The sequence below is a fragment of the Dromiciops gliroides genome, chromosome 3, assembly GCF_019393635.1.
Source record: "Dromiciops gliroides isolate mDroGli1 chromosome 3, mDroGli1.pri, whole genome shotgun sequence".
NCBI classification, from domain to species: domain Eukaryota; kingdom Metazoa; phylum Chordata; class Mammalia; order Microbiotheria; family Microbiotheriidae; genus Dromiciops; species Dromiciops gliroides.
Window position 1 is genome coordinate 270,030,039 of NC_057863.1, and position 25,877 is coordinate 270,055,915.

The window sequence follows — 25,877 nt, forward strand, 5'->3', positions numbered from 1 at the left end:
ATTTTTTTTCTTTTATTATAGACTGACTTACCCAAATCTGTCAGACGTTTAGGTGGTGACCTGCCTCTTTCAGAAGATCTGGATCGTTTTCGGCGAATAGGAGATCTACTAAAACGCCTCCTCAAGGGTGTCCGTGATCGTCTTAGTCGAACTGGTGATATACTAAAGCTTCTTCGTCTTACCACAGATCTAGATCTTCTTCGACGGCTTGGGGTGCGGCTCCGGCGACTTGGGGTGCGGCTCCGGCGACTTGGGGTACGGCTCCGGCGACTTGGGGTGCGGCTCCGGCGAACAGGAGAAATGCTAAAGCTCCTTCTTCTGACCACAGACCTAGACCTTCTTCGTCGACTAGGAGTATGACTTCTACTACGACGACTAGGTGTACGACTTCGAGCTCTGGCTACTTTCCGATTATCTCTAGAGCTAGATCTTTTCCTTTTTCTTTCCCTAGACTTAGACCTGTGTTTTGGAGACCTTTTACGTTTCTCTTTTGATAAAGAACGCCTTCCTCTTGACTTTGATCTTGATCTGCTGCTTCTCCTCCTACGTCTTGAACGTGATCGTGAACGAGTTTGGGATCTATGAGACTTAGATTTAGATGATCTCTTTCTTGCTCTTGAACGGGATTCACTTGTGCGTCTACGTGATTTGTGTTCTGAAGATTTAGAGCGTTTACTTCGAGATCTTAATGAAGAATCTCTTTTCCTCTCTTTCTCACCTTTATCACGGCTTTTAGTTTTTTTGCTCTTGTCATGTGTGTCCTTAACTTTCACAAAGATTTCATAATCATCTTTTTCTTCTGATGAAGACTCTGAAGCTCTTTCAGGTAAGCTAATAACAACAGGGCTGGCAGTAGTTACTATGTCACGTTCAACTCCACTTGCAGACAAAGGTCCCTCTATATCAGTCCTAAGGTTTGCGACACGTTCCATATCCTTGGGAAGTAAAGGTCTTACTAGATCTGCATCATTAAGATCACAAATGTTGGCAGCAGACTCCTGTTCAGTGTTTTTAGCAGAGAGTGGCGTCTCTTTCTCTGCTTCACTACCATCTTTATGGCTGATAGTAATTACCGTATCATGTTCACTCTCTTTCACAGGTAATGATGCTTCTGGATCAGTCTTACCAAGTAGATTATTAGCAGACAATACATCACGGTGAGTGTCATTAGCAGGCAAAGGTCCCTCAATATCAGCTTCACTACCACCACTAGGACTAGTTGAAATTACCATGTCATGTTCAATCTCTTGAGTGGGTAAAGGACCCTCAACATCAGCCTTACTTACTGAGCTGGTAACAGATGTTGCATAAAGTTCAATCTCCTTAGTAGTTCCCTTTACATCAAGTTCATGAATATGGGAACTGGTGGTAGATACAGTTCCAACTATATTAACTTCACTAGGGCAGGTGGTCAACACTGTGTTAAGATCAGTCTCACTGCCAGGCAAAAATTTCTCCATACCAATTTCACTAACAGGGCTAGTGGCAGAAACAATGTTATGTTCTGTCTCTTTTGCAATTAAAGGACTATTTACATCCAAGACTATATTTACATGGTGTATGCTTTCATAAGAATGACTCTCCAGATGCATTTTTTCATTATTTGCCTCTTCACTTGACTGAATGGACATTTCCTGTATGGTGGTTTGTTGAGAAAGATTAGACTCAACAGATGAGACTACATCTGTTCTTTTAATAACAGGTTCTGAAGTCATAACTGTGGACTCCACCACTGGTGTAGGCTCTGGAACCACCACAGGACCTTCAGACACTGTTGCAGATGACTCTAGGACTGTGGGTTCTGGCACAGCCACTTCCACCATGGTCGGCTCTGGGACTGCTGCAATCAGCTCTGGGACCACCATGGCAGGCTCCTGAACCACCACTGTGGCTGGCTCCTGCAACATCACCTCTGCTGGACCCTGGACGGTCACCTCTGTCGGTCCCTGGTCCACCACCTCTGTGGGCCCCTGGTCCACCACCTCTGTGGGCCCCTGGACCTCCACCTCTGTGGGCCCCTGGACTGCCACCTCTGTGGGCCCCTGGACCGCCACTTCTGTTGGGCCCTGGAAAGCCACCTCAGCCAGTCCCTGGAAAGTTGCCTCTTCTGGCCTCTGGACCGCCACATCAGCTGACCCCTGGACCACCACCTCATCTGACCCCTGGAATGTCACCTCAGCTGGCCCCTGGACTGCCACCTCAGCTGGCCCCTGGACCGCCAACTCTGCTGGCTCTGGGATTACTGTCTCTGTTGGCTCTGGGACCACCACCTCTGGGACTGCCATGTCTGAGGGCTCTGGGACTGCCACCTCAGTCAGATATATCATCTGTTCTGAGATAGGCCCAGATGCTAAAATGGGCTCAAAGGTTTCCACTGACTCTGTCACAATAGGAGGCTCAGTGTGTTCTGTAGGTAGTATAGAAGTTTCTGACACTGTACTGGGCACAGAAGATAGGACAGCTGCCTGTGGCCCTATGATAGCATGTTCTTGTGTCATATGAGACTCTAAAGATGTTGATGTCATTGAAGACTCTGGCTCTGGTGGTGGCTCTGAGACAGTTACAGCAGACTCTGATGTTAACACTGAGGGCTCTGGAGCTCCTACAGAATAATCAGACATTGTAGACTCTGGAATCTCTGTCTGCATCACAGGAGGCTCAGGGGGCAAAGCTGGTTCTTCAGAGAGTAATGCTGTTCCAGCAGTGGCCCATGTGTTTTCAACAGGTAATGCTGACTGCTCAACAGGTAATGATGGTCCCTCAGGGGGCTCCTCAGGAGGTAATGGTGGTGTCATAGGGGGCTCCTCTGGTGGTAAAGGTGGCATAGTAGGGGGCTCCTCAGGAGGCAAAGGTGGCACCATATAAGCCTCAGTATATGAATCCGTATAGGAATCAGCATAGGAATCAGCAGTCATAGACATCATTGAGCGGTCAGCAGTATAAGATGACATCATGGAACGGTCAGAATAAGATGACATCATGGAACGGTCAGAATAGGATGACATCATGGAGCGGTCAGCACCCATGGACATCATTGATCTCTCGGCCATTGGAGACATCATGGAACGCTCATAAGCCATCATAGAACGCTCATAAGCTGACATCATAGAGCGCTCAGCCATGGGAGACATCATAGAGCGCTCATAAGCTGACATCATTGAACGTTCATAGGCTGACATCATAGAGCGCTCAGCCATTGGTGACATCATAGAACGTTCATAAGACATCATGGAACGTTCAGCAGCATAGGATGACATCATAGAGCGTTCAGCAGCATATGACATCATCATAGAGCGCCTAGATGCTAACATTAGGGGCCTGGGTGCTAATCTATAAGGCCTGGGTGCTATTCTGTATGGCCTGGGTGCTATCCTATATGGCCTGGGTGACATTCTGTAAGGGTCAGGAGCTAGCCTATAGGGATCATGGCCTAACCTATAGGGGTCCTGTCCTAATCTATATGGGTCATGACCTAACCTGTAAGGGTCATGACCTAACCTGTATGGATCCTGGGCTAACCTGTATGGATCTTGGGCTAACCTGTAGGGATCAGGTGACTTAGGACCTAGCATAGAGGACTCTGGTGTACTGGATGCCAACATCTGTGCATCCATGGTGCTGGAGGCCAACATCTGGGAGTCCATGGTGCTGGAGGCTAACATCTGGGAGTCCATGGTGCTGGAGGCTAACATCTGGGAGTCCATGGTGCTAGTTGCTAACATCTGGGAGTCCATGGTGCTAGTTGCTAACATCTGGGAGTCCATGGTGCTAGTTGCTAACATCTGGGAGTCCATGGTGCTAGTTGCTAACATCTGGGAGTCCATGGTGCTAGTTGCTAACATCTGGGAGTCCATGGTGCTAGTTGCTAACATCTGGGAGTCCATGGTGCTAGTTGCTAACATCTGGGAGTCCATGGTGCTAGTTGCTAACATCTGGGAGTCCATGCTGTTGGAAGCTAACATCTGGGAGTCCATGCTGTTGGAAGCTAACATCTGGGAGTCCATGCTGTTGGAAGCTAACATCTGGGAGTCCATGCTGTTGGAAGCTAACATCTGGGAGTCCATGGTATTGGAAGCTAACATCTGGGAGTCCATGGTATTGGAAGCTAACATCTGGGAGTCCATGGTATTGGAAGCTAACATCTGGGAGTCCATGGTATTGGAAGTTAACATATGGGACTCAGGGGCCATCAGGGGATCCACTGATACTGTTACAGATGTCTCCCCCACTAATGTTGTAGGTAGCTCCTGTGCTACTGTACTGTATGGTTCCAGCGCTGTCGTTGAAGGCACCTCCAGGGATTGAGAAACGGTCATCGTTGGCAGATCTGACGTTGTCATCACAGAATGACCTGATATTTCTAGCGCCACAGTTGCCACAGGCTGCCCTGGCAACTCTAGCGCTGCAGCTACTGTGGGTTGCCCTGACAGCTCTGATGCTACAGGCTGCCCCAGCAACTCCAGCGCCCCAGTTGCCACAGGCTGCCCTAGTGCCCCAGACTGCCCCGGCAACTCCTGTGCCACAGTTGTTGAGGGCTGCCCTGGCAACTCTGACACCCCAGTCACCGAAGGCAGCCCCCGCAACTCTGGTACCTCAGGCTGCCCAGGCAACTCTGGTGCTATTGTAGCCACAGGCTGCCCAGGCAACCCTGCTGCTGCTGTCACCTCAGGTTGCCCCGGCAACTCCAGCGCTGGCATCACTGTAGGCTGCTCCGGCTCTGTTGTCATCACAGGTTGTTCTGCCAATTCCAAAGGCACAGTCGCCACAGGCTGCCCTGGCAACTCCAATGCTGTTGTCACCACAGGCAGCCCAGGCAACTCTTGCGGCATTTCCAGCGCCATCGTGGGTTGCCTTGGCACCTCCTGAGGCAACTCCGACACCATCGATGGTGCTGGAAGCCCAGGCAAATCCTGTGACAACTCAAGCACTGGTGTTGCTGAGGGCCCCGGCAACTCTGGTACACGTACCAGTGTCGCAGGGGGCCCTGGCAACTCTGGCACCAGTGTCACGGGGGGCCCCGGCAACTCCGGAACCTGCACCGGTGTTGCAGGGGGCCCCCGAAACTCTAGTACCGATGCCACAGGAGACCCTGGCACCTCTGGAACCGGCACCTCTGGCACCGGAATCACAGGAGGGCCTGGCACCTCTGGCACCGATGTCACAGAAGGCCCTGGAAGCTCCAACACCGATGTCACGGGAGGCCCTGGAAGCTCCAACACCGATGTCACGGGAGGCGATGGTAGCTCCTGCACTGACGTTGTGGGGGTTCTCAGCAGCTCCGGCACCGATGTCACAGGAGGTCCTGGCGACTCTGGCACTGGCGCTGTGGGGGGTCCTGGCAGCTCCAGCACTGGTGCTGTTGGGGGCCCAGGCATCTCTGGCACTGCAGATGGTTTGGACAACTCCAACACTGTAGTTGTAGGAGGCTCCACAGACAACAATGGTATTGCTGTAGATTGCTCAGGCAATCTCAGAATTTCAGTTACAGATGACTCTGGCAACTCCAAAGCTGTCATCGAGCTTGACCTGGGATGGAACTCTGCAGATGTTTCTGATGCTGTTACCACACAAGTTTCTGATAACTCTAGCACTTTTGATGCTGGAGGCTCGAGCAATGTGGTCTTTGACTGCTCTGAAGATGGAATCTCCAAATACTTCGGCACAGATCTTGCATTGTATTCTGATGATACTGTCACATGTGCCTCAGATGACTTCGGCACAACTGTTGTAGTAGGCACTGGCATCACTGCAGGAGATTCCAATGTCTGTTTCACAGATGATTCCAGTGTTACAGCCACAGATGACTCTGGTCGCTCTAACGTGAAGGGTTCTGGGACTAATGTTGCATGTAGTTCTGATAATTCCCCAACTGAAGCTGGCTTCAGTGCTACTAAAGTATGTGGTTCTGATACCTCTACTGCCATTGTAGGAGGTTCCAGAGCAACTGCAGGGGATTCATTCAGTCCCAATGTCATTGTTGGTGACTTCAACATTACTGCAGGGGGCTTAGGCAGCCCAAGTGCTCTTACAGGGTGTTCCAGCCCCATTACTGAGGGCTCTGAATCAAACTTCAAATAGGAATCAGACTCTAACCCTACGTTCCCACCATGATGAGATTTCAGCTTTGACTCAGATTCTTCCGACTGTCTCTTGTATTTTTTCTCTTTCTCTTTTTCTTTCTTCTTTTTCTTCTTTTTACTTTTGTGCTTTTTATGTTTCTTTGATTTTTTGGTGGGAATTTCATCAGTAGGGTCTGTTTGTACAGATACACATCTACTTTTTCTGGAGGCCTCCTTTAAATCTAAAATAAAAAGAAATGACATTAAACTTCTCAGATCACACTCAACACCAAGGTTTAAATAAATATTACAAAATTAAAATTTACGTATCCTACTATAAAGAATTATTTTCTTAAATAACAAATAAAGGTACAATAGAAAATTCAACATTTCTTCAAGTCAATCTGCCTGAAAACTGTCTGGTGGGAACTTTTTCAGTAATACTCCCACCAATATTTAAACTATATACAGCAGGCCTTGGAGTTTGCCACAAAATACATGTTTATTCACTGATTAATATCACAAGCTATCTGTTAATATACATATATTCCCTAATTACACTTTAAAAGATATAGAGAAAATACTAACATTAAGGATAACCCATATTATATTAGCTTTATTTCCACCTAACAATGCCTATCCATACATAATTACTTTTATTATACTTGTCTTTTATGTCTCTATATACAACTCTGATCGTCAACAATAAAGCCTGAGATGATTCAAAAATAAATACCAAGAAGAGTAAAGCATTCAACATTCCAAATGAATTAACATAACAAAATTATACTCTTTAATACCAGAAGGACCAGGAACACCAAATGACAACAAAACTACAATATGTTCATCCAACTATCTCTATTTCCTCTGAATTATGAATTAAAAAAATACAATGAATCAATTGGCACATGTTAATCCTTTTATTATTGCAGTCCTTCCAGTGTTAAAATGAACATTCTAAAAATAACATATAATTTGTCAAAAAGAAATATTCCAAAAATGGTCTAGAGGGAGAAACATTCAAAATCTTTAAAGTTTAGTTCAATCAAATTCATACTCAATTAAGTGCTAAGAACAGGAAATTTTATTGCATGTATAAGCAAGTGGGTTATATTTTGTACTGCCACAAACACCTGCATGGCTCCTATCAAAATGTATAAGCTAGAAGAGAACATAAAGAACTCAAATAAAACACATAATGTGCCAAGACCTATGCAAAAATAAAATCTATTTAGGTTGTTTTTTTTTTTATTTCAAAGTATACTTAAGATTGTCTAACTCAGGGGCAGCTAGGTGGCACAGTGGATAGAGCACAGGCCCTGGATTCAGGAGGACCTGAGTTCAGATTTGGCCTCAGACACTTGACAATTACTAGCTGTGTGACCCTGGGCAAGTCAGTTAAGCCTCATTGCCCCTCCCCAAAAAAGATTTGTCTAACTTATATGTAGAATTGTTTTTGTTTAATTTCTATGTTATTACACCTATCCTAAGTCCTAATTATCTGTTTTATCCTTTTAAAAGATAATTTTCAAATGGCTTAGATTCTTAAAGTTACAATTAGAATGTTTTAATTAATATATATTCTAAAAAGAATTTAGTATGGGTCAGTCATCAGATTGATATAAGATAGGTGCTAAATGATGATGTTGATTTTATCCTGACTACCTTTTTTTGGGAGGAGGGAGGGAGATGGGGCAATGAGGGTTAAGTGACTTGCCCTGGGTCACACAGCTAGTGAGTGTCAAGTGTCTGAGGCCAAATCTGAACTCAGGTCCCTCCTGAATCCAGGGCAGGTGCTCTGTCTACTGCGCCACCTAGCTGTGCCCCCACACACGCACTTAAAAAAAAATTTTTCTGACTACCTTTAATAAGCAACTGGTATTATATTATCTGTTATATTAAATTTAAAAAAACACAAAATGGAAAAACCTACCTTTCACATTCTCTCTTCTCTTTGCCTCCCCTAGTCAGTACACACTTGAGATGATAATGTTCAAATCAATTAACTTACCTGTGCCTCAGGTTTTTCATCTCTAAAATGAAATGACTATATGCTTCCAGCTATAAAGCCTATCAGTCATTCTAATATTAACTGTTATCATCAATGTACCTTTTTATGAAGCTCAGAATCATTACACTAAAGAACTACCCAAGACTTCAAATGAAAAGTTCAGCATCAATGAGTATAATAAAAACATACAAACTCAGTAGATTTTTCTACAATGTAAAGTCACAAGGTTTTTTTTGTTTTTATATTACCTTCAGTTAGAAAACTCAAGTAATTTAAGAAATCAGGTTATAGCAAAGGTTTCCTGTATTATGAAATATGCTCAAAGATACTTTAAGACCACTTGAGCTTCTCTTGAGATTTCTTGGGGAAGGATAATCTTGACAAAGATAATCCCTTTTAACTTTACCTGGTTTATATCGCAATTCTGTGTCTAGGACCCCAGACAGCACTTCTTCTATCTTCTGTACTATTTCTTCATTTGGTAGGCTCCTTGCACAGGCAGCTGCATCACCTGACTGGTTTCCTTCAACAGGTGGGTTTGTTTCACCATTCAGCTGGCCTTCAACCCTGCCACTGATTTAAAAATAAAATGGCAAAATTCATTAACACTATGGATATAAATACACAATAAACTAGCACAAAATAACAGCCTATCAATAATTTGCTTAATTTTCGTGACTTTATTATCACAACTGAATCTATAAGATACATACATTGCCATCTTTTATGGTTTTTGTAAACATGTTCTTTAACTGTAATAACTCTCCCTCAAATTTTATTAAGTTCTAATCTACTTCCAATTCGTTTAAATTCTAATTTTATATACTACAGTAACAATTTTGCAACTGTACAAATCAAGTAAAATCCCACAAAACAACAGTTTTCTGAGCTCATTTATTTGTGTCAATACTCTCAAAAATTTAAGTTGAGGCTTTTGGTTACTATACTTAGCAAAAAAAAAAAAAGGGGGGGGTGAGAGGGATCCCCTGGAAATACACCCAAAAATGTATGGCCTAACATACACTAGATGCTGGTATAATGAAAAAAATAATATTTTTTGCCAGTCTGTTTAAATAGGTATCACTGACTATCAGCATAAGACACACAAGCATTAGGAAAATGCATGCAATGTAAAAATAAATCACAAACTGTGTTCGAGTTCAACAAAAATTTCCATGAATGCTGTAGAAAAACACTTGTGCCATAAGATGTTAAATAAACCAATTTACTAATAAGAATTAATTACACTTTAACCAATACCACTGTACGAATAAAAAAGCAATGGTTGAAGTTCACACTTTTAGATTAGGGTTAAAATATTATTTGTAATCTTCCCCGCTAAATCTGAACAACTTTCCAGGCTAGTTATGGTTGTGTTCTTTTGTTTATAATGTACCAAAGAATGAACCTATGCTTAAGTTCTTCCAATTCATGCTTTAAATCAATTTAAAGATTAACTGTAATTCTGATTCTGTTCTGTTCAACTAAATTAAACTAAGTAGGTCTGTCAGATCAGATCAAAATAAAGTATGCCTAAAAAACTAAATCTCAAAAAAAAAAAATTACAATGGAAAAATAACCAAGGAAGCACACTGAAACTACCACACACAAAAAATTTTTTTTAATTTAACAAACCCACAAACATCCTACTGTAATACTAATACAACTAATTTTGGCTAATTTAACAATGAAGTTAGTAGCACAGAATCCAAAATCTATGCATATTTGGTTCAGAATTACATTGAGACAGGGAGAAGCAAAAATATATTACAAGATGGGGAGAGGTGTGAAAGAGAGTAACATTAGGTTTTGCTTGGACTAATATTGAAATTAGCTTAGTTTTCTCTCAGCACACATTTAATGCTGATGGTGTTGAGTAGTCCAGAAATTTGCTATGCATATTCAACAAAGTGGACAATCTACAGGCAGCCGACTGTAGAATTACACTACACAATTATGTTTCAAGAAAAAGCCTCATCTGAAAATTATTTGTTCACTCATGACCAATACCTTGGCATCAGCACACCTTTTCCCTCTCCCTGCCCTCCAACACAATGCAGCCCACCGCTCAGTAAATGAGAATTAAGAACTTATTTTGGCTATTTAGCTTACTCTTGGAGATTCGGTTAAGACTACATGAAGACCAACAAACAAACATGATCAAGATGCTGGGGTTTAAAGATAGTGAATAAAAATAGCCACGGAGAAAAAGTATAAGTGAAACTATAACAAATATTTAAGTTTCAGGGGTTCTTTTTTCCTATCTTCCTATTGTAAAGGACCATGTATGGTATATATGGCAGGAACACTAACGGAAAACTAGTCAAAACGCAGTACCCCCTTGCTATTTTCCTTTCTGGATAAACAGATGTCTTTGCAAATTTCCTTTCGCCACATTTTTGGACGGGAAAACGAGACCATAAAGGACAATAGTGGTCCCGGGATACTACGTTAGTCAACCCAACTTTCCTTGTTTTTTAAGCCGGGATAAGAGAAAAACTGAAACTCAAATGATACCTCCTCTACTCCCAACCTCCAGCCAAACAAACACACACGCCCCAATTTAAACCATATCCCCCCCCCTCCAAAATCTGAGTACCTAACCAAAAACAAACTAGACAAATTTAAACTGCTTCCAACTCTTTTAAAAACAGGTGGAGAGAGCAAAGGGGAAACCAAAAGCCTGGATAATACACAAACTGAATTGCCGGACCTTGAACAATCAAAAATTAGCAAGAATGTAATTTTACAATTATGTTATAAAAATCGCCGTTATACACCCTTTCCGGGGCTAGGGACAGAATGGTGAAATCTCCGGAGACGAAAGGGGGGGGGGTAGAAGGGGGAGGGGAAACGAGGAGTAGGAAGAAGAGGATCGGAGGAGGAACCTAGGCCCATCCCAAGGTGGACAACGGGGCTTGGAAGACGATAGGGAGGGAGATTACTCGGAAGAGAAAAAAAGACTACGAACGCAGCCCGTAGATTGGGGGTTGGTGGGGGCGGGGGGAAGGAGGGGAGCGCCACGGAGCGAGAGACGAAAGGCCTCGCGCGCGAGGGGAGAGAGGAAGGAAGGTAGATGGGGGAGGGGGCGGGGGCCAGGAAATAGATCCCAGGCCCGGGCGAGGCTCCCGCAGGGCCTAGGCCAAAGGACGATGGCGGCTTCGGGGGATGTCGCGGTGGAACACTTTATCGGTCCCGGCGGTCAACTAAAGGCAGATGCGCCTGAGAACACATTACCTGGAAAGCTCTTGCTGAATTTCCCGGAATTTACTGACCACGAAGGACCTGAAGATCTGCTCGATGTTTGTCGCCATGGCGGCCGCTCCGTTCTCTCAACTCCTCCTCCCAAGACCTCCAGGCTCCCAGCATGCGTCGGGAGTAGGCGCTACGGCCGGTTCCTTATCTCTCTTCCCTCATTGGTTCTTGTCGGTTCTCCCGAGAAGGCACGCTCTGCCACTGAGCCAATCAGCGGGCACGTCTCAGCTTCTCAGGACGTTCTTACGAGATGAGGGCGGAGCCGTTGACGTAAGCTCCTTGCTCGGGGCTGCGGCGGCCATGTTAGTGCCTGACGCAGGCGCCATTACAGGGCCAGTGTCTGCGAGCGAATCCCGCCAACGTGAGCGGCTTAGTCCCCAGCGTTCGGGGCGGGAGGTGGGCTTCTATTTATACGGTTTTGGTTGATTCAAGGGCATAACTAATTATCCAGAGGCGAGGTGAGAACTAGCCGCTTTTCTCACGGAGCCCGCGCACACCTGAGGGGGGCGCCAAGTCCGGCTTCACTGCCGTCCTGGGGAGGACCCGCCTCTTCCTCGCTTTCCTTCCAATGCTCGTACAATCCTGTGACTCTGGAAAATACAGCCTTAACTTCCCTCCGCCCCCGGTCCCTCCCCCGCCCCTCTAGTCTGAATCCATCTCAATTTGCGCCCCGTGGTGGGTGAGCATCCTCTGACTGCTCCGGGAGCCTACAGCCCCACCCCGTGTCGAGGCGGTGTTCTGCGGCGGGAAACCGCGCGTCCATCACTACCCTCGCTAAATAAGCCGCCGGCGCCCGGCCGTGCGAGCCCTCGGTGCGTTTTTCAAGGGGTAAACTATTTACAGGTATTCGGGGTATGAGCTACCAGAACGAAGGGAAGAGGGGGCGGCCCGGAGAAGGGGGGGGGGAGGAAGGTATCGTTACGTAACACGTGTGAACATGGTTCCCCGGGTCTGGGTCGAGCGCAGGGGGTTTGAATCTGAACCCACTGAGGGCCGCCTTCAGGTTGCTTAGCACGTGGCGGAGGCCGCTGTCGCCACCCCGGGGCCACGGGCCTTGGGGGAGGGGGCTTGTTTTTGTGTCGCTGAGAATGTGGCTGCTGGGATGCCCGGGTACGAACTTCAGGAAGGTTTCCTGAACTTAAGAATTTTCTTTCCGCTCCTCGCAGACTTAAGCGCAGCAAAGGACCTTGGAGTTCGCTCCTTTTGGGGGTTCCTGACACTTGATCCTAGCAAGTAGGTATGGGGGAGCTTTGGATTTGGATTTGTTTTCGTCTCTACACATATGAAGGTCTTAACCCGAACTTAAATTTCTACAGTATCTTGTGATTTCTTAGCAAGAGGAGAATAAAAATTGTTTTAACCGTAACTTATCTTTGTTTTCTAATTCTGTGGGTTGGCCATGTTCATTTTCCTCAACCCTGTGACTAACGGAGCGATTTTCTTGACATGTACTTCAGATAGAATTCATTTTCTTTTTTTAATCCCTGTGGGGTTGGCCATGAGTTTGTGTTTTTCCCTTAACCCTTAACTAATGGAGCAGTTTTTTTCTTGATATGTATTTCAAATAGAATTCAGTTTTTTAATCCTATTGGTTTTACCATATGCTTTTTCATTAACTGTGAATGAAGTGTTTTTCTTGATATGTACTTCAGGTAGGAAGCATTGGGTTTTTTAATCCTGTGACGTTGGCCATGTGCTTTTGGTTTTACTGTGTGCCCAATTGTATTTCTAAATTTTTGTTTACCACGTGTTTTTAACATCTACAATGCCAGTGTTGAGGGTCTTGATTTTTAATTAAAATGTTCCTTTGCATGGTTTTAATTTTGAATTTCTGGCAAGCTACATTTTTTTCCATCTTAGTTTGCTCTCTTTTCTAGCCTGTGCAAATAATTTTTTCCAGTTTTTCAAACAATTAAGAATTGATCAGTTTCTTAATACAATTTGTTTTTTCCATGTAGTCCAGAATGTTTTCAATAAGTGTTTTTGCTCCCACATAAGTGTAAATTGGGATTTTTTTAAAGTAAGCATTTCTGCTTTGTGCTATTTACTAATTAAATGGACTGCAAGTTATCCGTGTAAACTAAACACTACTGTATCCTGTCTAAGAAAAGATGTAAGTATACCTGTCTTAAAGATGAGAAAACTGAGGGTTACCCATGTTTAAATGGCAAGTAAAGTTTACAGAAGCAAAAGTTTGCCCAGGGTCACTTGGCTTGTCAGTGTCTGAGAGCTAATTTGAATTCAGGTCTTCCTGGCTCTGGGCCCAGTGTTCTCTCTACTGAGCCATCTAGCTGCCCCTTGGTACCAGTTAGCATATCTAAGTAGTTACCTAGTCCTATCAATTATACCCTTGTTACCTCTGGGCTTAAGCCACAACTACCCTACATCAGGTCTTTATCACTTCTTGCTTAGACTATCAGAGATAGTCTCCTGCATCTAGCCCTTCCACTTTCTACTCTGCCAAATTGATATTCCTTCCTTAAGCATAGATCTGCCCTTGTCATTCTTATTCTCTAGAATCTTTTGTGAGAAATAATTATCACTTACTGATTGATATCAATTACTGACTCTCCTGCTCACCCCCACCCCCAAGATCTAAGTTCTTGAAAGTAGGATTCAGGGGGCAGCTAGGTGGCACAGTGCATAAAGCACCAGCCCTGGATTCAGGGGGGCCGGAGTTCAAATCCAGTCTCAGACACTTGACACTTACTAGCTGTGTGACCCTGGGCAAGTCACTTAACCCTCATAGCCCCACAAAAAAACAAAACAACAATCTAAAGTAGGATTCATCTGGGTCAAAGGAGTCTTGGGTTCACACTGGATAGAGGAAGGAGTTTACTGATAAAATCAGCCACATCTATATTTAAACTATTTTGCTGTGATCAGTTAGGGGTGGTAGGTCTACATGTGACCTGAGTCACATATCCCCAAACTTCATTTTAATATAACCCACCAAATTGTTGTTAACCAATTAGATTTGATTGCTATGTGATGGACCTCCTACAGTTGGAAGGGTATGTAAAGTATGACCCTGACATTAGGGGTCTCTGGTCTGAGACAGCCAGTAGACCTCCTTTTATTAATAACTTGCCCTCCTTTTAATAAAATGATTAAATTACCCAAAAATGGGTTTTGGGGGGTTTTTTGAAATTAAGGCTACTACTGTGTTTTCTAAATATTAATTGCTATTCCTGTAGATTATAAATTGCTATTGCACCCGTTTGGCAGTAAGCATATTATTTTATTAATATAATATATGCCAGTAAAGGATTACCTTCGTGGTAATTAAGCACAGGCAGGAGAAAAGCTCCAGAATAGCCATGTTGTCTCTCAGCGAGACAGCATGTGGTCTCAAGGAGAGTTCAGAAGACCTACAAAACCTACACTCTCCTAAGAGGACAGTGGCCAAGGGTTATTGATCACAGCTAATTGGTTGATGTGACTTGAGGGTGGCATGACTCTATTGATGACATCTGGGTGTGGTTTGATCCCATCACTTCACAGAGCTAGACAAAAGAATTTCCCCTGGGTTTATCCCAAATGGGGGGGGGGGGCGCCACAGGACCAGAAATTGATCTCTGGGTTCCCCTAAAGAAATCCATTGTTTGGGGTGAGGGCAGGGCAATGAGGGTTAAGTGACTTGCCCAAGGTCACATAGCTAGTAAGTCTCAAGTGTATGAGGCTGGATTTGAACTCAGGGTGCTCCTGAATCCAGGGCCAGTACTTTATCCACTGTGCCACCTAGCTGCCCCAGAAATCCATTATTAATTATTATTTTGTCACAAAACTATATCTCACTTTACTTGCTGCCAGTAACAACTTGGCCCCTGAGCCAAATCCTGTCCACCCTGTTTTTGTTTATTACCCCTAAGGTAAGAATAGGTTTTAGCTTTTTAAATAGTCAGGCTTTTACTTTAAAATGTAAACATTCATAGCTCCCAGAAAGAAATGACCTCTTGCCTGATAAAATTCAAACTCCTCTATTTGCCCTTCAAAGCCCTTAATAAACTGACTCCAGGTTATCTTTCACAGCCTAATTAAACATTACCCTTCACATGCTCCCTGCTTCAGTCAAAAATTGGCCTTTTTGCTGCTTCCTGTATACAAAATTCCTTCTCTCCTCATTCCTTCTGCTCCCCATATATTTCCTCCCTCTTTAGCTATACCTTCTTTATCCTCTAGTTTCCTTCATGACTCATTATAAGTGCCACTTTCTTTAAGAGGTCTTTTCTGATTTTCCAAGCTGTTGCTTTCCCCTCATCTTGAAGTGATTTTGTATTAGTTTTGTATATATTCTGCATTTTTTTTTTTAGTGAGGCAATTGGGGTTAAGTGACTTGCCCAGGGTCACACAGCTAGTGTGTGTTAAGTGTCTGAGGCCGGATTTGAACTCAGGTCCTCCTGACTCCAGGGCCAGTGCTCTATCCACTGCGCCACCTAGCTGCCCCTCTGCATTTTTTTTTTAATTATATTCCCCTCCTTCCTATGAGGTAGGTAGCTAGGTAATGAAGTGAGTAGAGCACTAGGTCTAGAGTCAGGAACACCTGAGTTCAAACATGACCGGACACTAACTAGCTGCAACCTTGGGAAAATTATACCTTAGATTCCTCATCTGTAAAATGGGTATGTAACAGTAGTATCTGCCTTTCTAAAGTACTTAGTACATAGTAAGTGCTGTTTAAGTGATGTGAAAACTTCCCACATATACCTAGGTCTAATGGGGAAGAGGATAAATAAGTGATCTTACATGAGTAGATTTGAGTTATAAACAAGTGCCATCTGAATTCAGAAAAGAAAGACTATGTCTGATCTTGAGACAAAGATAAGAAAGAGATGGAGGGGAAAGATCAAAGAGGGCTTCCTGGAAAAGGTAACAGTTGAGTTATGCTTTGAAGAAGCAGTAATGATTCAAAAGGTGGTTACTTTATGTTAAAGACATTCCATGCCCCCCCTCCCCCCCCCAAAAAAAAAACAACAACAACAAAGGGTAGGGTCTGGAAATAGCTAAGAATGGAGGGAATGGAATTCGTTAAAAGTAATCCAAGAGCGGGCGGCTAGGTGGCGCAGTAGATAAACCACCGGCCCTGGATTCAGGAGTACCTGAGTTCAAATCCGGCCTCAGACACTTGACACTTACTAGCTGTGTGACCCTGGGCAAGTCACTTAACCCCCATTGCCCCACAGAAAAAAAAAACAAAAACAAAAAGTAGTCCAAGAACCCCAGTGATGATCAAGTTTTTCATTAGGGAGATGTTTGTTAGCAGTATGCCAAATGAATTAGAACCAAAGTTATAGGAGGAGATACAATTGGGGAGGGAAAGAAAACAGAATAAAGAGCCATTAAGGAAGAAGGAAGGGAGCAGATTCTTAAAAGGACAGGTCAGAAAAGCAAAAGAATTAGGCTACTTCTACATTAAAAAAAAAATTAAAAAGCCAAAGAAAAAGTTTTTCAAAAAGGATAAAGAATGGTCAACGGTGTCTTGAGCATTGGCCAAGACATAAGGAGTGTAGGGTAAGGAATGAGAAAATGGGTGGATTTAAGTAGTTTTATTTTGAACTGAACTTGACTCTCCTGGCACTTTCTCAATTTATTTTTTCTTTCTTCTCTTTTTTTTATTCCTAGTCTGCAGATAAATTAATGGCAGTCCCTGTGCTTGTAATTGGCAATGGGGGAAGGGAACACACACTGTCTTGGAAACTTGCTCAGTCTCAGCATGTCAGCCAGGTGATAGTAGCCCCAGGAAATGCAGGAACAGCCAACAATGGGAAGATTTCAAATTCAGGTAAAGACATTTTGATTTATAGCATGTTTGATCTAGAAAGGACTTGATCATCTAACTCAATTTTATCAATTTACAGATAAGCAAACTAAATAATAAGTAACAAGGCTTGTTCTTTTCTGTTGAGCATCAGTAACATCTAGGGATTTTTTTTTTTAATTTTTTTTTTTGTCATTGAAAAACTCGCCTCTCCTTAATTAGGAAGGTATGAATCAACTGGCCATAACTGTAAGATAATGCTGTTTTTTTATAACTCTCTTTTTTTTTGTGGGGCAGTAAGGGTTAAGTGACTTGCCCAGGGTCACATAGCTAAACTAGTAAGTGTCAAGTGTATGAGGCCAGATTTGAACTCAGGTCCTCCTCAATCCAGGGCCTGTGCTTTATCCGATAGGCCACCTAGCTGCCCCCTTGAAGAATCATTTTATACCAATCTCTTGTTAAAATTAGCTTCATAATATTGATATTTACATAGTGCTTTAAGGTTTGTACAGAACTTTAAACTTGTAAAGAGAAATTCTCTTTTGAATGAACTTGATAGCAAAGCTGTTTAAAATGGAATCCTATTGCTGTGTACATAAAGGATACATATTGATGGGAGTACTGTTTGCAAAACAGATTTTTAAAGCATAAAGTATTTGAAAGTAATATGTTGGTGCAAGGGGATATTATAAGCAATGCTCAGAAGCTTCAGAATACTGGTATCCTAGAAATCAGTTATTATATCTTTCCATTATAAGTATTTTTCCAGCATTTAAGAGATTATTAAAATTTAACATTGTACTACTTGGACTTAGCTATGAAATAACTTTGTTTATAATACAACCAGTGAAATTCCTTTATTTGTGAATTATTAAAGGGGAAACTAACATTATTTAGTAATGTACAGAGCTTTGGGCAGATTACTAGGACTTTCACATAGCAACTCAAAATAAAATGAACTACTTTGTTCTTTAGCTTAATTCATTTTTTTAAAATTCTCGATTAAACTCAGTTACATAGTACCCACCCCCAAAATAATTAGAAGTTGGGTGATTATACCCAGGTAGATGATTAACAGCTTTATAATTAGATACAGAAAATAGTTATGTGTGTTGTTTTGTTTTGTTTTTTCCCCATCCTTACAGCTGTGCCAATCAATGATCATGCTGCCCTCGCTCAGTTCTGCAAAGATCAGAAAATTGAACTTGTAGTTGTTGGACCAGAAGCTCCTCTTGCTGCTGGTAAAGTTGAAAAAATTCCAATTTGCTTTTATGAGATTGGCTTTATAAGAGTACTTGATCATAGAATTTTAGTGTTAAATTCTACCTCAGAGATAAATTAACCCAACTTCATTTATACTAAAGAATTTATTTAAAACTTGCTATTGAATAGATTTTTACAATTTAACCTCAGATCCTGAACTGATTTTTCTAGACTTCAACTGATAACTGGTTTATTTTTTTTTAATGCTTAAAAACAACAAAAAGTGCTCAGTAATGTTACTTTCTAGAATTTTTCAATATGCAAACTACTAGTTTGACTTTCAAAATTACACCACCACCACTCCTTCCCCCAAAAAAATGCTTGGTGTGAAAGGCTTTGTCAATATTAGAATCCCATTGAATAGATTGAATGTAAATAAATTGTCTTTGCTGTGCTTAAGAAATATTACTAGTAATTTCTATTAGACATCAATAAGAATTTAGCGAAATAAAGAATATAATTTATAAATAAAAGTAAATAATGATTCACATTTTTTGTCCCCAATCATTTGCAACCTAATCTCTTTTCAGCTGAGAACATGTTTACTCTTTACTCCCAAAGAAAACGGAGTCATTGATATCCAAAGATTTGGATCTGTTGTCTGGTAGTCTATTTGAATTGGATATACCTAAAATCAGGGTGAACTTTTCTTAGAATAACTCAAATCCAGCCTCATCATAACGATGTCCTGTGTTTTGGTAATCTATTAGGTATTCAGTGAATGTCTGTTGAGCTTGAAGTACAGAACTCAACTCTCAGAATTTTAGAAAGGCAGATTTAGAGCCTTGGGTGTGGTGGAGTCCACACCATCTCCCCTTTCCCATTTCAGACCCTAGTGGAATTAACTGGAGTCATAATTTTAAACATCATAGCCGGCACAGGATGTTAATATTTTTGTCTCTTAGCCATGAGTAATAGAATGGTCCTCTAATGGAGGACAGTATTAATAAGGTTAAGCATATCAATGGACATGGCAGAAATGAACTGAAATATTTTCCAACTTAAAATAATTTTGACTTGTAGAATTAATATAATAAGGCAAAACATATTCTGAAACATTTTTATTTATAGGAATAGTTGGGAATCTGACATCTGCAGGAGTGAGGTGTTTTGGTCCCACAGCAAAGGCAGCTCAGTTAGAGTCCAGCAAAAAATTTGCCAAAGAGTTTATGGACCGGCATGGAATCCCAACTGCAAAGTGGAAAGCGTTCACCAGCTCTGAAGAAGCCTGTGATTTCGTTATGAGGTAGAATGCTGCCTGTGGATAGTAATTATTTTGTATCTTTTTAAAATTTTTGCTGATCCCATGCATGCTCGTGATACTGTGCTGTTTTCACTATAATAAAGATAAAAGACACCATTCTTGTCCACATATTTATCTTTATAGATGCGTGTGTAAATATATATACTCACACTCATGTAAGCACATATTTATATCTTTATATACATATACACACGTGTTTGTACATATATCTACACACACACAGAGTAGTAGAATGATTTTCTACCAACCTCCCACCCCCAAGAGAAGAGGATGATACCTTATCAATCGTCTTAAGTTTTTCATTTACTTGGAGTATGACTTTCATTTTGGTAATCCTTTAATGTAGTTTTAGTGGTTGTGGGGTTTTTTGTGTGTGTGTGTGTTTTTGGTTTTTTTTAGTGAGGCAATTAGGGGTTAAGACACAGCTAGTAAGTGTCTGAGGCCGGATTTAAACTCAGGTACTCCTCCTGACTCCAGGGCTGGTGCTCTATCCACTGAGCCACCTAGCTGCCCCAATTGTGTATATTATATTTGTTTATGCTTATTTTACTACACTGATTCCTATAAATCTTCCTATGATTCTTAAAACAAAAAAAATCAAAAGCAGCTTTGCTGAGGATCAGCACTATTAAAAAGCCAATTCTATAGCATTTTAATTTCAGAAATGCAGAAATTTGAATAGATAAGGTTTTATCATATTCATGCCAATTTCTGTTTCTTTACAGTGCAGACTTTCCTGCTTTGGTTATAAAGGCCAGTGGTCTGGCTGCTGGAAAAGGAGTGATTGTGGCTAGTAACAAAGAAGAGGCCTGCAAAGCAATTCAAGAGATAATGCAGGTGGGATGAAGAAGCTTTAGGCCACTGAACAATATTTAAATATTTCTCTCAATGGCAGAAATAAATCATATACATATATTTAATATTCTATATAGTAAATACTCCCAAAATGCTATTATAATATGTTTGAAATCTTCTTAATCTTTATTATAATAAAATAACAAAGAAAACAAAACCAAAATCATAACTATGTTTCTGTTAAGTTGGCTTCAACTATTGCTGCACAAGTACAAAAAGGAGAGAATTTCTGGGTCATGCCTAAATAACTACTTTCCCATTTTATTCCCAATCAAGATTATATAAAATGGTTAGTTTTGTTTAATTGTACTCCATTTCTCTCCTGCTCTTTACACTTTTCCATTAGAATCTATATTTTCTGATTATTTCATTTGTGTATATTTTAGATATATTTACAAAGTCACAATATGAGGAATAGTAATAATGGCTTGTATTGGGTTTATAGAAGGGAAATAAACTATGCATACCAAATGGAAATTTTGTAAGGTTATCAGTTTAAATGCTGCAAAACTTCTTTAAGCATAATTAAAGATATCTTAGGCAGTGCTGTTGTTAAATTTTCTGTTGTGAGCATAAGATTGTTAATAAAGTAAAATGGTAAACTAGTGATAAATTCTGTGAGAATCCGCAATATTGATGTTCACATTATATTTCAAATTTCAAGTTGAAATATAACATGTTTCTTTGAGCATAGAAAAAAGAAAAATCTAGTGTCATCATAATGGTTTCTACCCAATTTAGCCCAAAAAAAACCTGTCGTAAAATAAACATTTGTGGTAAACCTCTATAAAGTTAACAGTTTTGTTTCAATACAGGATAAGGCTTTTGGAGCAGCTGGCGATACTGTTGTAATTGAAGAAGTTCTTGAGGGAGAAGAGGTGTCTGTAAGTAAATTTTTCACTGATAAGGTTTTTTTTTTTATTCCAGTTCTGTTATGGAGCTGTTATTTGATTTATTCCTTCCCCAAGGGGAAAAAAATCTGTTTCATCTTAAAGAAAAGTAAATTATCCCAAAAAAAATGTTCTACACCTAGAAAGAGGCTATCTTCTCTTCAGCCTTACCAGGAGTGCACGAAGTGAATGACTATCATGCTTTTTAAATTATCTGCCCTCTATTTGCCAAAGTACTATGTTTATTTGAAGTACTTATTTGGGGGGGGGGGGCAATGGGGGTTAAGTGACTTGCCCAGGGTCACACAGCTAGTAAGTGTCAACTGTCTGAGGCCAGATTTGAACTCAGGTACTCCTGAATCCAGGGCCAGGGCTTTATCCACTGTGTCATCTAGCTGTCCCAATATGTTTATTTTAAAATAATTTTCTTCAGGGTAAGGCCCTCCCTACATAGTGCTTCAGTATCATGAAAGTAAATGAGGGATAAATAAAACTATTTACAAGTAATTAAAAATGACTGGTAAAGTTTAGGAAAATAAAACATTCAGCTTCTTTATATATGACTTCTTGTGTGGACCTGATTTTTCTGCTTGAAAGAGGTGTCCATCTGTTATCTTATAGAATAAATTTTGCTATTTTTACATAACAGATATTAAGTCACTTTTCATAAATATTAAAACATTAAATAATTTGGAGTTTATATATTAGCAATTCAGTAAATTATGGTATAGTAATAAATGGAAAGATTATGTTTTCCTATAGTGTTTATGTTTCACTGATGGTAAAACTGTGGCCCCAATGCCACCAGCACAAGACCATAAACGATTACTGGATGGTGACCATGGCCCCAATACAGGAGGAATGGGAGCTTATTGCCCAACACCTCAGGTAAGTAAAATAACAATCCTTTCTAATAAAAAAGGCAAATATTATGCCTATTTTATTGATCAGTCATGCTCAGGTTAAACAGTTTGCCTGTAGTTGTAAAACTAGTAAATGGCTGTTCTAGTTCTTAAATACACATCTCATTCCAAGTCTTATCTTTAGTATTCTCAGAGAAGAGCATTAGTTGCTTCCTAGAAATTCCGAATTTCTGCATTAAAGATCTATGATTTCTTCAGTTTGGGTCCTTCCTAGTCTGTTGGAAGTTCTTTTCATCAGTGTAGATTGCAATTGTCTGTGGTTTCAAAGAAAAATCCTCAGACATTCTGTGAGGCGCAAAGAAGTTGTGACCTCCCCACAACTCATTATAGTCAGAGATGGGGTTAAACTCAAGTCTTGATTCCAAAGCTTAATAGAAAGATCTCCTTAATTAAATGGACTTTATAGCGAGCTTTGTTTTCTGGTTTGCATTTCTTCCAATATAAGTGTTGCCTTATATCATGCCTCTTTGGGGTTTTTTAATGTGTTTTGTGACTTGCTCAGGGTCACACAGCTACTAAGCGTCAAGTGTCTGAGGCCAGATTTGATCTCAGATCCTCCTGAATCCAGGGCCAGTGCTTTATCCACTACCCCACCTAGTTGCCTCATCATGCCTCTTTTGTAAGGAAAAGTTCACACCCTAACTTTTTATCTTTTAAAAGCTAAACTGAACTATAGTGTGAATAGATCTTCCCAGGTATACATCTTATATAAAAATGTTTATTTTTATATATTTTTTAATATTATATGTTTTGTGTGTGTGTTACTCTTAGCAGGATTATATCAAAATCACCAACTAGACTACACATTTTGACTTTGTAGCCATGCTTTGACTAACACTTTACAAACTCCTGAATATAGCAATCCCAGAATTGATAATGAAGAGATATTACTCCTTTTAATATATGCCATATTTCTGTTCTTTGGTTTTTGGTCTGGACCTATGATTTCATCAATATAGGGAGCTCCCCAGTAAGAGAACTTTTTTCTCCCAATGTAGATTGCCACCTTTTCTGTAGCAAACAGTTGATTGGTTTAATTAGAAGTTAGATGACTTGCCCAGTCTCATAGAGCCAGTAGGTGTCAGAGATTAAATTAAACCCAAGTCTTCCTAACTCTCACACCAGCCACACAGTCTCTTTTCTAAAAATTAACTTCTTATACTCTTAACTAACAGTAATTTGGTTTAGGAATTCTTTATAATTATGATTCAATTAGCCAACTTAGCTTATATAAGAACTTTAGGAAATTATCATAAAAACCAAAAACTAATAACTGGCATTTATATATCACATTAGGGTTTGCAAAGTCCTTTAAAATATAATTTCATTGAATCCTCAATAATTGTAGCAGGGGGGTGCTATAGTTATCCCCAGAGGAAACTGAAACCAACAGAGAAGTTAAGTGACTTGCTTACTGTCAAGTGGTTTGACTTGTGACTAGATTCTGATTCAGGTCTTCCTGACCCCAGATTTAGCACTCATTCTGTCCACTGTGCTACCTAGTTGCCTCATAAAATGTCTCTGCTATTTTAAACTTTCTAAAGGTTTATTTTTCTAGATAAAAATTTTACTACAAATTAATAATGCTTGGATGCCCATATTAGGAAGAGATGAGTGATAAGATCAGTGTAGAATTTGTTGCCTGGTGCTGCTTGATTACTTAAGAATATGCCCTCTTTACTAATTATGGTACCTTAATAGTCATAATTTTATACTTGTAAAATAACATGCTGAATTTTTCTAAGTGTTTATTCATAACCCTCTGATATTAGTAGAAAAAGAGATAACAGATTTGCCTTTAAAACAATTTCTGGGTTTTTCCTAGGTTCCTAAAGATCTGTTATTAAAAATTAAAAATACCATTCTTCAGAGAGCAGTGGATGGCATGCAGCAAGAAGGTGTTCCATATGTAGGTAGGAATATTGATCTATGAATGTCGTTTTGAGGAAAACCTGAAAGTTGCTCCTTCAGCATTTTCTTTGCCAATTCCTGAAATGAGCAAGAAATGACCAAAATTGCCTTGTTTATAACAAATAAACCAGAACTCTTAGGTCATTATAAAAAGTTTAAAACTATGTAGCTTTATTGTCTTCATTGTATATTCTCTTTTTTCAAAGGAATATTGTATGCTGGTATAATGCTTACCAAGGATGGCCCAAAAGTTCTGGAGTTTAATTGCAGATTTGGGGATCCAGAATGCCAGGTAAGTAATAGTACATACAGTGTCAAGGATAAGTGAAATATGAATGTATAAACAATAAATTTTCATTTCAGACGTATTGTTTTTACAGTGATGTTTTTATATATGTTACATATATCATGCCTAGCATTTCAGTGAATATGATATCTTGAAGGTATTAAAATTCATCTTTTTTAACTACTCTGTGTGCTATATTTTTGTAGGTAATTCTTCCACTTCTTAAAAGTGATTTTTATGAAGTAATTCAATCAGTTTTAGATGGTCAGCTTTCTAATTCTCCGCCAGTCTGGCTTGAAGATAATGCTGCTGTAACTGTTGTCATGGCAAGTAAAGGCTATCCAGCAAATTACACCAAAGGCATGGAGATAACAGGTAACTGGGACTACTGTTTTGTTGTGCTGAGCATAATGGGTGGCAAACACAGCTTTCTTGTTGCTTTTTTCTTAAGATTGGCTACTCCTGAGGTTGCAGAGGAGTAACAAATATTTTTTTATAATTTTAATTATCGTGTGCACAAATGACATAATAATACAGATCCTCCTTAGGTATATGTTTCAGTATGAGCTTCCACTTCCACCTCTAATATAGTGTCAGGGTCACAAAACAACACAAAGATTAAGATTTTGTAAATTTTGTTTAAGAAACTTCTCTGTCCCTCGTGAGAAAGCTTAGACGTGGTCTTCTAAGACAGATCTGAGTGTATCATTCCTATCTGTCCCCATCTGTCCTGGTACAAAAGGTCTATCCTCTACTCAGAAACTCCTACCATGTTTGGGGGCACCTACCCCCTTAATTAGTACTTACACAATGTTTATTAAACAACTGTTATGTATCAGGCACTGTTCTGGAGGCTAGGGATAGGATGACAAAAATGAATCAGTCCATGACACTGATAGCATATGTAAAATAAATACTCTAGCAGGTGCATGCCTATGTATATACTGAGCTTTGCAAACACAAATACAGCAGATGAAACAATCTCTACTCACAAGGAGCTTATGTTCCAACTGGGAAGACAAGTACTTATTTTTATATTGTGTGTGTGTGTGTGTGTGTGTGTGTGTGTAAATCATATACAGAATCACTACCAAGTAGTCAAAAGATAGTTTAGGAAGGGCACCAGCATATAGAAGGATCAAGATAAGTTTCATATAGACATAGAGTTTGACTTAAAGAGAAATATATGAGGTGGAAGTGGGAAGGGAGAGTATATTTGAGGAATGGGAGATAAAATTATGTGTGAGAGAAATAGTAAGAAGGCCAGTTTGGCTTCACAATAGAATATGGAAAGGAGTATGATAAGCCTAGACTGGTAAGTTAGATCTCAGACTATGAAGAGATTCAAATATACCTTTAACTGAATTCAAACATCTAAACTAAATTTATCATTTATTTTAAT

General features: G+C 40.5%; 2 protein-coding genes across 16 annotated transcripts in view; one reads left to right on the top strand and one right to left on the bottom strand.

The window, feature by feature from the left end:
• SON (SON DNA and RNA binding protein) overlaps positions 1-11,505 on the bottom strand; it is a 34,914-nt gene extending 23,409 nt beyond the window's left edge. For 3 of the 11 annotated variants that reach the window (XR_006355702.1, XR_006355703.1, XR_006355704.1), the window contains exons 1-3: positions 11,308-11,501; positions 8,477-8,643; positions 32-6,301 (exon numbers count right to left, since the gene is read on the bottom strand). Coding sequence is in view for 8 of the 11 variants with exons in the window: in XM_043996348.1 (XP_043852283.1) it covers positions 32-6,301; positions 8,477-8,643; positions 11,308-11,384 (6,514 nt within the window). In the remaining 3 variants the exon portion in view is untranslated. Of the gene's footprint in view, positions 1-31; positions 6,302-8,476; positions 8,644-11,307 lie in introns of all 11 variants that reach the window. The other 8 variants (XM_043996350.1, XM_043996348.1, XM_043996349.1 and 5 more) reach the window with 8 other exon arrangements.
• A 126-nt stretch (positions 11,506-11,631) lies between these two features.
• GART (phosphoribosylglycinamide formyltransferase, phosphoribosylglycinamide synthetase, phosphoribosylaminoimidazole synthetase) overlaps positions 11,632-25,877 on the top strand; it is a 37,318-nt gene continuing 23,072 nt past the window's right edge. Inside the window, exons 1-11 of one of the 5 annotated variants that reach the window (XM_043996357.1) lie at positions 11,632-12,168; positions 12,492-12,558; positions 16,948-17,107; positions 18,229-18,324; positions 19,418-19,592; positions 20,336-20,447; positions 21,281-21,349; positions 22,118-22,243; positions 24,104-24,191; positions 24,396-24,481; positions 24,682-24,850. In XM_043996357.1, the coding sequence (XP_043852292.1) occupies positions 16,963-17,107; positions 18,229-18,324; positions 19,418-19,592; positions 20,336-20,447; positions 21,281-21,349; positions 22,118-22,243; positions 24,104-24,191; positions 24,396-24,481; positions 24,682-24,850 (1,066 nt within the window). In that variant the 5' untranslated portion in view covers positions 11,632-12,168; positions 12,492-12,558; positions 16,948-16,962. Of the gene's footprint in view, positions 12,169-12,273; positions 12,563-16,947; positions 17,108-18,228; positions 18,325-19,417; positions 19,593-20,335; positions 20,448-21,280; positions 21,350-22,117; positions 22,244-24,103; positions 24,192-24,395; positions 24,482-24,681; positions 24,851-25,877 lie in introns of those variants that run through there. The other 4 variants (XM_043996359.1, XM_043996356.1, XM_043996358.1 and 1 more) reach the window with 4 other exon arrangements.